At 38.1% G+C, this 13,019-nt stretch overlaps 1 protein-coding gene across 10 annotated transcripts in view; it reads right to left on the bottom strand.

Moving 5' to 3' along the window:
• Positions 1-13,019, bottom strand: part of CSNK1G3 (casein kinase 1 gamma 3) — a 105,035-nt gene that overhangs the window by 57,480 nt on the left and 34,536 nt on the right. For all 10 annotated transcript variants that reach the window (XM_027076808.2, XM_053220363.1, XM_027076807.2 and 7 more), the window contains exons 3-4: positions 8,902-8,942; positions 3,905-3,974 (exon numbers count right to left, since the gene is read on the bottom strand). In XM_027076808.2, coding sequence (XP_026932609.1) covers positions 3,905-3,974; positions 8,902-8,942 — 111 coding nt within the window. The remainder of the gene's footprint in view (positions 1-3,904; positions 3,975-8,901; positions 8,943-13,019) is intronic.

The following is a 13,019-nucleotide window of genomic DNA, read 5'->3' as shown; positions in this document are numbered from 1 at the left end:
CCCTGACTTGTTTAAACTACTGTCGTCATGATTTTTGTTATGGACTGTCAAATTCATTCGTGCCCAATGCAGGGGTCAGCATGGTTTCCTCCCCGTTCCTCTTCTCACGTGACACTCTACCCGAGCGGGAGACCTCATCCATTCCCTTGGCTTTAGAAACCGCCTACGTGCTGATGACTGCTAAATCTCAACCCTCATTTTACCCAATAAATGCTGAGCGTCTGTGACAAAATAAGGCTCTTCGATACATTACATTTTCGCTACCGCAAAAAGTGATAATGGTATAAAACAATATTCTAATCCCATGGAAAGCTGAGTAGTAACCTGTCAGCCGTACACACTGCAGTCAAGTGGTACAGTCCCACTGTACGTACAGAACAGATTCAGTGAACAAATAATAGAGAAAGGAGGGATGTTTTGAGGGAAACTAGAGAAAGAGAAAGACTTACCGGAGGCTCAAAATCCAGGCAGGCAGAACTAGATACGTTATAGATGTTTTCACATCTCACTAAAGTGATTCTGAGTAAATCCACCTTTTGACTTCTGCTTTTACTGTGGTAAGGCATACATAATGTAAAATTTGTTCTTTTTAGCCATTTTTTAAGTATACGGTTCAGGGCCGTGAGGTAAGTATTCACAAGTACTGTGGAACCACCATCACTGTCCATCTCCAGAACTTTCTCATCACCTCATACTGAAACTCCATACCCATTAAATAATATTTTCCCATTGCCCCATCCCTCAGTCCCTGGCAACCACCATTGTGCTGTCTGTCTCTATGAACCTGACTCTCAGGTACTTCAGATACGCGAAGTCATACGGTACTTGTCCTTTTGTGAGGAGCTTACTTTGTTTAGCCTAATGTCCTCAAGGCTCATCTATCTCGTAGCATGCGTCCAAACACGCCACATTTCATTCATCCAGTGATGGACACTTAGGCTGTTTCCGCCCTTTGGCTATCGCGAATAATGCTATGAACGTAGGGGTGCAAATCTCTGTTAGCATGCAATCTCTGGCGTATATAACAAGAACGAGAATTGCTGCATCAGATGGGAATGCCATCCTTAATTTTTTTTGAGGACCAGTCATACTATTTTCCACATCGTCCGCAGCTGTACAATTTTACATTCCCACCGGCAACGCACGAAGATTGCATGTTTCCACATTCACACCGACACTTGTTAACCGGTCTTTGTTTGCTTCTCCTTTGTTTGATAAGAGCCATTCTATGGGTGTGGAGTGGTCTACCTTTGTAGTTTTGATTTACGTTTCCCTAATGATTAGTGACACCGAGCATCTTTTCAGCTGTTTGTTGGCCATCTGTGTATCTTTGGAGAAATGTCTACCCAAGCCCTTTGCCCACTTTTGGACTGGATTGTTTGTATTCTTGTGGTCAAGTTTTAGGAGTTCTTTAAACAGTCTGGATATTGCGTTAATAACCTATTTTTAAAGAGAACACTAACAAGCAAGCTACTACTCAAATAAAATACCATGAGGGGGTTAAATTACTTTGAATGGCTCATTTTTGATTAAGAGGAGTCTGAAAAGATAATCAAGTATCAATTCCAAAATCAAACTATTTTAAAATCATGGGTCTCTCCCCAAACAATTAAACTTTCGTTTTTCTACAGAGCTCACATGTGTACTCAAAGATGTTTTTAAAATTCGTGGCTGATAAAATACTACCTAGGAACCAAAACTCACATGATTCACCTAAACCGCTCAAGAATATTCCTATTTGTCAGCTTCACGCAATACCACTCAGATTTCAACCTATGTAAATGCTACGCCATGGAGCACAGGGGACACCCTGATATATACAGACTGTCCGGAACATTGTAGCCCCTGCTCACTGTGGAACACTGCAGTCCTTTGGCATTCAAGTGGTAGAGACATAGGTTTCATTTTTATTACTACTCTGACATAATTTCTACAGGTAAAAAAGGCAAAGAATATGATAATAAAAGGGTGCCTTTGGTATTCAATTCAATGACTCCTTGCACTCTAAAGTGACTTATTCATTCTTACCTAATTAAAGTGTTCAATCCTATTTTTCCAAATGATAGTTTTACTACTTAAGTAATGATAGATCTATTGTCTTTATTGGCCCAGCATCCAATCTTCCTTCTGATTAACACCTCAGCTTTGCATTCAGCAACCACCTCCCCCCATTCTCAGTCCCTGAGTTTCAGGTAGCTCCTGAAATGAGCATAAGATCTAAGTCTGGGAAATCAAATTCATAGTGATTAGAATGAAGAAAGGCACAGGACACAAAATAAGACAGATTCAGTCCTAAATCTTCTGCTAGAATTCTTAGGAAAGGAATGCTATTATAATTGCTAAGCTAGGCTAATGGTAATCACCTCTGCTATCTCATAAAAAGAGCCAAGGAGAAAATAAAGCTTCCACACACACAAGAAGGCAGAGCACAGACACAAACTCAAGAATGTCCCTGATCAAAGTATTTGAAGTCCTGGACACAATAATGTCTTAATATATTGGTCCCTTCCCTGAATTTCCAAGATATGAGCCAATAAAGCCTTGTTTTTCCCCCCACTTTGCTTCTGAGGGCTTTCTATCATACTTGCTTGTCCTAACTAATATGTACACCTTCACTTAGAATTAGTTTTATCTTCCTATTCTTTAAATCCCTCAGTCATCAGTGAAAATTTTGATAACTCCTAGAGGACTATTTGTATCAGACTTAAAAATGCATTACAAGAAGCCAATAGTGATAAAAACATTAATACAAAAAGTCAACTCATCGTCCCCATAATGACTACTCACTTGAAAAGTATGCTCTTAGAAAAAAAGAATGTGCAACATGAATAATGTGTTAAGAAGTGCTCAACTCTATCAACTAAAATGTAAACACGTGCGTACAAAAAGACACATGGGGAAAAAAAACCACATTCTACTAAATTCAGGGCAACAAAATATCCCTACCTGGTAAGAAACTACACATACAAGAATCATTATAGTTAGCAGAATAGATGTGAACAGAGAAAGTATAGCTGTGAGAAGCTTCTCCATAAAGGAAATGCAACATACTCTAGGAAAATTTCTCATTACTTTTTTCCAACAGCAAAAAATAATCCATTCTAATTTTAGACTTTCTATAAAAATACACCTGTATTAATTTCCTACAGCCAATATAATTATTGCATGCTTGTGGCTTAAAAGAGCAATTTATTTGGTCACAGATCTGGAGGCCAGAAATCCGAAATCAGTCTCGCCAGGTTGAATCCAGGTGTTAGCAGCGGCGCATCCCCGCGGGAGGTTCAAGGGAGAATCCTAGAAGGCTGTTCCAGGTTTTCGTGCCTGCCAGCATTCCCTGCTTATGGCTCTATCACTCTAATCTCTGCCTCTGTAGCCACTTAGCCTTTTCCTCTTCTATGTATGTAAAATGTCCCTCTGCCTCTGGTTCACAAGGACATTTATGACTGTGTTCAGGGCCATGGAGATAATCCAGAATAATCTACCCATCGCAAGATCCTTAACTTCATCATTCCTGCAGAGGTGAACTTACAGGTTCCAAGGATTATGATACGGATCTCTTCTCTGGGACCATTTTTCAGCCTACCACTATGTGCTAAGCCATTTTAATAAGTGTGATGTCACCAAAAAGGCTAAGGATATTAGCTATACGCAGATTGTATTCTCAAATTAAATTTTTTTCACAATGTTCTCTATTCATATTAGCACCAACACAGTCAGCTCCAAAAATGTCGTAAGTAAAATAAAAAGAGAACATTAACAGTCTAGTAAGGAAGTGTCTCGTAAGCATAGCCTTAAGAAGTGATTCATTTTCACCAAATTTAAAATACTATTCTTTGAAACCAAAGAGTTATTAATCATGACAACTCATTTTATTACAAATTTAAAAATTAATGTAAGACTTTACCTCCAGATCCTAGCTGCTTGTAGAATCTGTATTCCAAATGTAGCTGTGGTGCTCTGGATTTCATGGGCTCCTAATTAAAAAATCAACAAAAATAACAAAAAAATATTTAAGTTACTAAAAGATCACTAAGTCCCTATTCGAAATGTTCCAAATCTTGGTACCAACTCTTACATACTTGAACATTCTACTAGGCAGCTTTTTCTAAAGTTAGAACCAAATAAAAATGAACTTTGCATTCAATTAAAATCAACTGATGCCATACATGTACATAAGGTTAAGCGGCTATTAGATGAGGCGGTAAGGAAATCTATGTTTGACTCTTTGACCCTAAAGGAAAATAGACTCTGAACATTCACGACTAGGGAAATGGTAGCCCTTACTCTTTCTCCTGTTCCCGGGAATTCACCTCTGAACTGTGTATTTCTCATGTAATGCTTCTAGGGTTAAAGGGAACTATAGACAAGTAAGAAAGAACAAGGGTGAAAATATCAAACTTTCCACAGGAGCGATAATATATTTTTAAATTCTTTTAGCTACGGTATAGCTTATAATAAAACACACCATTTGTGAGCATTAGGTCCGTGAGCTTAGTTAACTATACATACTCCTGCAACCACCACCTCAAAAAACCTCTAGAACATTCCCAACATCCCTCCCTCAGACGTAATCACTTTTGGACTTCTGTCACCTTTGGATGAGTTTTGTCTGTTGTTGGATTTGATATAAATGACATCATGTTTTATATGTGTCTGGTTTTTTTCACTCAACATAATGTTTTTGAGCCTTTACACACAGAGAAACAACCTAAGCAGAAGCAACAGAAATTTTAGACATAAGAAATAAATAATAAAGGTATGAAAACATCTGCAGGACACTACAAAGCAGAGTAACAGGAAATCTGTACCAGACCCAATAGTAAAGTATAACAAAGTAACAAGATTTGAAGAAAATCAACAGAATCTCAAAAATATTTTTAAAGCTTCCATAACCGAAATAATAAACTCAGTCTGCCAGCAGATTAATACAACAGAAGAGAGAAGTAGGAAACTCGAAGATACACGATAAAACATCTACAGAACTAAAACATGATGTAGAATGCATCTATGTAAATCATATGGAATGCAATATGAAAGAAGAAAAATGGAAAATACACACACACACACACACACACACACACACACACACACACACAAACCATGAGAGATCTGAACAATACAATGAAAAGGTCTAACAGACATTTGATAAGAATCTCAGGAGGAAAGAAGAGAGACAAGGGAGCAGAGGCAGTTAAGTGAAGAAACAATTGCTGTGAATCTGCAAGAGATGATGAAACAACAAACCACAGATTCAGGAGGAATATGGATCCCAAACAGAATAACTAAAAACAAGGCTATCTCAAAACATAGCGTCACGAAAACTATGACCCATGACAAACACTTCAGACCAGGAATGATTAAAATCTCAGGGGAAAAATTATAGTCCTAAAGATTGTCATAAGAGAAAACCAACAGCTTAGCTGTTCAGAGGCAGGACAGACACGAAAAAGCACAGACACTAAAACTAAAGCGTCCAGAGTCAGAATCCTGAATCCACTAGTTACTAGCTGAGTAGACTTTGGCCAATTACCAACTTATTGTACTTTTCAGTTTCCTCCTCTATAAAAGAGTAATAAAACTTTATCTTTTTTCATTATACATATATGCATATATTTATTCCTATTTTATATATATATATATGTATACACATTTATATACATGACTGAAAACAGTGCCCTCCACAAAGTGAGTGCTATCATAACTATAAATTCTTCAGTTAACTGTACAGAAGTATGTAACTATAAAATGTAAAGAAAGATGCCCACGTATGCAATCACCAATGAAATCAAACACATAACTTATTCAATCACTCAAATTCCCTTGGTAAAAACAGAAACTCAGATCTAATTTAGGTGAGTCAGTTCAGCTTGATTCCAGTACTTTACCAGCAGTAAAGTTTTATTATACCACCATATAACAAAAGTCACCTCATCACACGTTGACATTTTCATGATTCATTAGCAACAGGTTATTATATAAGTGCAAATAACAACATATAAGGGTGCCAGGTGAGGTCAAATTAACAACTTACCCTGAAACTAACTATCCATCTGAACTAGCATAACGTTAAATGAACGTAAAAACCTTTCTAAGAGATAGCAGAACTGAAGTTATCAGTGACTATGTTCTCTCAACACCACGGTTATCAAAATGCCCCTATTTCTACCAAACTAGAGAAATCAGATAGCATTGAAAGCATCCAAACTTAACATTTTCAAGTGATTACTTTTTTTTTTTTTTTTTAATTTTTTTTTTCAACGTTTATTTATTTTTGGGACAGAGAGAGACAGAGCATGAGCGGGGGAGGGGCAGAGAGAGAGAGGGAGACACAGAATCGGAAACAGGCTCCAGGCTCCGAGCCATCAGCCCAGAGCCTGACGCGGGGCTCGAACTCACGGACCGCGAGATCGTGACCTGGCTGAAGTCGGACGCTTAACCGACTGCGCCACCCAGGCGCCCCTCAAGTGATTACTTTTAAAGCAGCTTCTGAAGAAAACTGGGATCTGTTTTAAAGATACAATATATACAAATAAAACACAGAAGGATATTTTATACATATTTTATATACATAAATATTTAATGAAGTAAGTACCAAACTATGGTCCAGTCGTTCGTGTGAAACGTTTTCTGTTCTACCAAATAGATTTTTGGATCAAGTGGAGGCGAAGACGACACTGTGTAGCATACTTCAACCTCATAATACGAAAAAAAGAGCCCACAAAATTGCCAGTTTTACAAAAAAAACACTATTATTATATGTAGTGCTGACCACTGTGCTTTAAAAGGGGGCACATCACACCAGAGAATGACTGTCCACAAAAAAAGGAAGGAGGAAAGAAACGAGGGGAGAGTGACACAGCACGAAGATAAACTAAAGAGAGTTGTACACACGCGTGTATACATAAGAAGGCTGGAAGATGACAGACTGATTGTTTACTAAGGCCCCAATGGTGCCAACAGCGTCAACAAGCCCCAAATCTGAGCAGAACAGGACCCGCGGGTCACCAATTAGTGACTGAAACAGACCAGGAAAGGACAGTCTAGAGCAGTGGCTCCTGCTTTGACACAATGGTTTCCGTGTCTCAGGGCATCAGGGAGCATCGTTCACAGGCCCCAGGGAGCGGAGCGGCTCACCACAGGCTGCTGCAGCAGTTATCTGGGCGTTGCTACATTCCTATCCTTGCGGGCCACCCCCACTCTCAACACCACACATTGTCTAGGTCCTAGACCGGTGGCCTAGAACATGGAAAAAGGAAGAATTCCAAAGAAATGAAAGTCAGCAATGCCCTTTCAAACACTGTCCAGTCCCTGCATCCTGGGCCTCCCAATTCTGATTCATACAGACTAACTCCCCTTGTTCTGATTTCATGCTCGGAAGGGAACCCTGTAATTTTAAGCTGCTTTCTCCGTAGATCAGCCTACAGAAAACAAACATATCGTTTATACTGAGTTGGGCATTGTGGACATTAATGGCAAGATACCTCGTTTGAAATTAGAAGTTAACGCTTCCAAGTATTTACATCTCTGAAAGCCTGACTGATTGTGTGAACTGAATGATTACTGGGGAATTGAATGATTACTGTGTGAACTGAATGATTACTGTGCATCTACCTTTAATTAACAGGGACAATGTGAAGAGAGACCCAACCAGATTTGCCATCATAAAACCAAGGGCCAGACCTTAAACCAAGGTGAACTCATCTAGGTCAAGGCCAGCCACAAACTACATGTCAGTCAGCCAGCCAGTCTCTCCTGGGGCTCTAACAACCTACTGTGCATCTGTACTTCCCAGTGAAAATACACAGCACTCATTATGGTGCAACTTGGTCTACACTCCCTGAGACACTTCACATTGAGTAGTACGGTTTTCTACCTCATCCCCAAAGTTTTTCTGTTTCTCTCTATAGCCTCTTCTTCTAATTCTCTCTCCTGATTTATTAATCTCACATTACCCCAGTAACAGTGGTTATTTTGGCAGAGGCAAGATTGACAATGGCAGGCAGACTGGAAAAACCAAGCCAGGCTTAGCCTCAGGGAAACCTGGCTGGCAAGACGGAGAGAAAAGTGGTGCCTGAACAAAGTTGTGTCTTCTAAAAGTTCCCAGATCTCCAGTCTTGCAGAACAGAGCTGCCTTACAGCTGTCAGAGATGGCACACTGAGGACTTGAGAGTGGTTCCATGGGAGTTTGCTTTCCCTGCTAGCTTCCTCACACATCAGTAATTTCTGAACCCCTGAAAGTCAACTAATAGCCACTTTTACCATATTCAAAATATCAACGGAAAAAAAGATACTGGAAGCTACCTGGAAGGACATTGTCAAATTTTTTTTTTATGTTTATTTTTGGGGGGGGGGGGAGGCAGCAGGAGAGGGGGACAAGGGACCTGCTTCAGCAGAGAGGGACCTCTCTCTCAGCAGAGAGCCCAATGCAGGGCTCGAACTCACGACCTGAGCCCAAGTTGGATGCTTAACCGACTGAAGCACCCAGGCACCCCAGGAAAGAGGGTAAATCCAGAATACTAAGGACACGTTTGTCCAAATACTTGAATCATTAAGAGAAATTTTGCTTTCTAGTTTTTCTCTAATTAAAAACACCAACGGCCAGTTTCTTTAAATTACAAATTGTGCCAAAACTCAAAAATTAAATTCTATGATATCAAAGTAAAGGGATTGAGTTTTCACGGCATGGAAAATACAGACATTTACACATTGTCATATACTTGAGAGGCATGTGGATGCTAGGAGCTCAATCACACACAAAAAAAACCAGTTATGCATATCATTTTCCCAATAAACACTCAAGTTATAAATGATATGAAACCAAAAAAGTAATTAAAATGTAAACTAATCATCAAAGAAAAACAGGAAAATAATTAAGGGAAAAAAAAAGAAACACAAACTTACCAGTTTAATTGCCACATATTCATTTGTATACAAATTTTTCCCTTGAAAAAGAAAGAAGAAAGGTCAGATTGTATCAATAATTGATTTTTAAAGGTACATTATGTAAAACTCTACTCTGGGTGAAAAAAAAAGCACTAATACATTTAAATGAAGCAAAGGTTTTTGCTCCAGAGATCGAAGCAGTGACAAGGAAATCTTAAATTGATCCACCCAAGGACATATTTAGCATTTCACCTGGATTCAGAGTAGAAAGTGATACTTAAATAAGGTAGCCCACTTACAAAAATAAGAAGATTCTTATTTTGATGCAATATTGCACACAACTCAGAAAGTAAATCAATAGTCAAACACATGCTGAAAATACATTTAAAAACCAGAACTCCTATATGAAAACAGGAATACAAAATTCCTTTCCCAATCACTGCCTCATTTTAAATCCTTCATTATTATGGTATGTAATCTCATTAGAGCTCGTATGTCATCTAGTAAATATATTATACACACAGGAAACTCCTGAATATATTAAAAATGAAATAAAGTAAGAAACATATTATTTAATAACTGGCTCTGACAAACTAGCTAATGACTTTGAGGGGGAAATGGGTTTATTAGCACCCTACCTTATACCCATATTAAATGCTGAACATTTAAAAATTTAGATATAAACCATAAAACAAGAAAAAATGCTTACCACCCAATATATGAAAGTCTTTATGGGCATTTTAAAAGGTGGGAAAAGGTAAAAAGAAGATTTTATACAGAATGGAAACCATAAAATATATTAAACGTCTCTATCTGTATATTGAAAAACATTTACCATATACAAAGAACAGGTAACTGACAAACCAAAATAAAGACTCAGTATCTATAACATGTAAAGAATTCAAATGAACTACAGTAATTTTTGGCATTGCCAATGGAAAATAATCTAGAAAATTCCATTGGGCCAGTCAGCATCTGTAGCCCAAGTGAAGTAGTACAGAAAAATTTAGAAGCAATAAGTATACAAAGACAATCTAATACCTAAATTAAAGTGTTTCTTCACAAGCACAGGAAAAAGAACAAAAATAGCATGTGATTTCTGAATTTCCAGTATTTTTTCAATAGGCATTCATTATTTTTATAATGAGAAAAACAGAAAAACGATAAGTGTTTTTGTTTTGTTTTTTTAACTGTGACAGTAACTGGCCCTGGTCACACTGGCTGAACACAGAATGAGCAACTTTGACACATGGGATTTTCTACCATAATACCCCTAACTTCCTTTTCTACAGCAGCTAATGAACGGCAGTAAAACTTCTAGGCAAACTTTCAGTCTCTGATAGGTCGCCACCATTATACAGTAGTGTCTGTTCATCCAAATACCGTACTCCTTTTTTGAATCTCGTCCCTATTTTATAAAAATGAATGAGGAGAAAAGAGAGATTAAAAAAAACAAGCATTCGTACTAACACTTAATAGATAGGTCTCATAACCCATGACAGTTGGCACAGAGATGGAACTCAACAGGAGTGCCAAATGCGGTGAACGTTTAGCAATATAAATATATTACAAATACAAATATATTTGTATATATTGTATATATAAAAATGTATTATAAGTTATAAATATATTTATTATATTATATATATTTGTATGTATTCTTTAAATACACATAATCTATATATTAAATAGCTCATGAATATAAATTGCCGATCCCGTAAATATGAAACCAATCATACCAGAAACCTATCACATTTTTAGTCAATTAGTTCAACATTTAGATGTGCCTTCAAGTATACTTTCAAGAATATACTATACATGAAATTTCAGGCATCCACTAGTAGGCAGAGAGTGAATAATTTAATGATATGGTGAGGAACTTTATCTTGAGGAACTGTGTCTCACAAAGGAATAATTCCATTTTGAGTTCAAAGACAGAATTTGTATTTCCTCAAGACATTATTATCTTTTCCTAACTATATGATGTTTAGTCACAGGTACACAGGGAAAATTATTCACAGGACAAGAAGTTAAGTTATATATAGATTCCACAGAACCAAAATATACCAATTCATCTAAAAGTACTGCTTTTATTGGCATTTACATTCAAATGTCTTTTAGGTCATGGTACAAAGCACTTAATCCTTAAAGCATGATCCTTTTTTTGAACATTACAGATTTTGTTGAACTTTGAGGATTATATTTTTAGACATGAACAATGGTGAAAACAATACATTTTTGTTACATCCCCATAACCTAACATAGGCATAGGCTCACACACTTGGCTTTTAATCAGTGTTTGTTGTTTCGGGCATGAACAAATGACCTGCTTGTAGGTATGTGTTTGTGTGTATTACATGTGTGACAGGGAGGGAATGTATGTATAAGGGGAATCCAGTTACGACAAGGCGCCAAGCAAAGTGGTTCCAATTAACTGATGTTTTAATCCAATTTCAAAGGTCATTTCCAGGAGAGCTTTCTGCTCTACTGAACTTGAAAAGATGGTTTTACCAATTTTGAGTATTTGGGTGGTAATTATCATAGAAAACCCTGTTCTACAAAAACTACGTATCTGTTTATAGCAGGAACTATTAGTTACCCACCAATATCCATGCCCTCCATTCTATAATAATAGAACCAGTCCATTTTAAAATGGCTGTCCAGCTAGAGATTACATTTCCAGCCTCTCTTTCAGCCTGGTGTGACCATGTGATTAAGTTCTGGGTGTGAGGGGACATAGGTCTGTCACTCCTCACTTCCAAAAATGAGTGTTTTTGACATTCTGATCCTTCTTCTTCCTCTTGCTAGCTGGCTGGCTGGCAGATGACAAAGACAGGTGCAATCACCTTGCACACAGAGACTTAATCCATATACTGAGGGCGCAGAGGCGCCCTGACCGCCATGATGCCGTTTCGGCTTCCAAATCTCTGATCAAGCAGACCCCACAAAGCCTGGGCCCTGGCCTGAATAAGGCTGGCAAGTTTCCTTCCTTGCTGACCCACAGTGAGAACATGGTGGCCGAAGTGGATGAGGTGAAGTCCATGATCAAATTCCAGATGAAGTTGCTTTGTCTGGCAGTGGCCGTTGGCCACGTGAACATGACAGATGATGAGCTTGTACACAACATCCACTTAACTGTCAATTTCCTGGTGTCATTGCTCAAGAAGAATTGGCAGATTGTCCAGCTTTATACGTCAAGAGCACCATGGGCAAGCCCCAATGCCTGTACTAAGGTGCAGCTTAATAAACCCTAGCGCTACCATTAAAAGAAAAAAAAAAAAAAGCCCCAAGGGCTCTCCCTCTGGTGTTACGTGAAACAAAACCAAAAACCAAAAGCAAAAAGCAAAAAAACCTATTTTGCTTAACACCCTATATTCTAGGATCTCTTAGAGTATCACCGTCTGTTACTGATTAGTACTTTTTTCAATTAAGTTTTATAATACACTACAGTTAGTAACAGTAAAAAATCAGTAAGCATAAAAAAATGATGAATGCACTCAAATCAGCATATTTGATATAGAATGTAGGGCCTGCAAAATTTTCAAAACAACTCTTAAATAAAAACCAACAAGAAGAACTGTGAACTATACATTAAAAAGAAGACAAAAATAAGAAAAGTTATTGAAACTCCTGTCATATACCTAATGATGTCAAAAACTAGAGCCACTTATTTCACACACACATGGTATCTCATCCAGCAATTTATAGCACCCTTTTTTGTGTTCTTTTAGGTGACAGTCAGTCAGTTGCAATCTCAAGAGGGGACATAGCAGAGGCTCAGGAAAACAAAGTTTATTATGCTCACAGGTCCTAGAGGAGAAGGATCCTATTTTGGTCAAGTGGTGGAAGACAGAAACAAGGGAGGAGAAGCTCAGGCCAAAGCCTTTATTGGAGTTTCTACAGAAAGCCAAGGCAAGGCAGGGCAAACAGTTTAGGATTAAGTAGTTTGAGTAATTCTGGTGGTCTCTGGGCTATAGGAGGGGTCTCTTGTTGTCTTATACCTCATCATGGGATGATTAATGAAGTAGAAGCCAGCCTGCTGGAATATACAGGCCAGGCAAAGGAGGTATGGCTCCAGATTGGTTACTCTGCAGATCAAAAGCATGCTCCCAGCTGAATCCTTTGCTGTCTCTAAG

This window comes from Acinonyx jubatus, chromosome A1, assembly GCF_027475565.1.
Source record: "Acinonyx jubatus isolate Ajub_Pintada_27869175 chromosome A1, VMU_Ajub_asm_v1.0, whole genome shotgun sequence".
Classification (NCBI taxonomy): domain Eukaryota; kingdom Metazoa; phylum Chordata; class Mammalia; order Carnivora; family Felidae; genus Acinonyx; species Acinonyx jubatus.
Note: the sequence above shows the minus strand (reverse complement) of the source record. Positions and strands in the feature narration are given on the sequence as shown.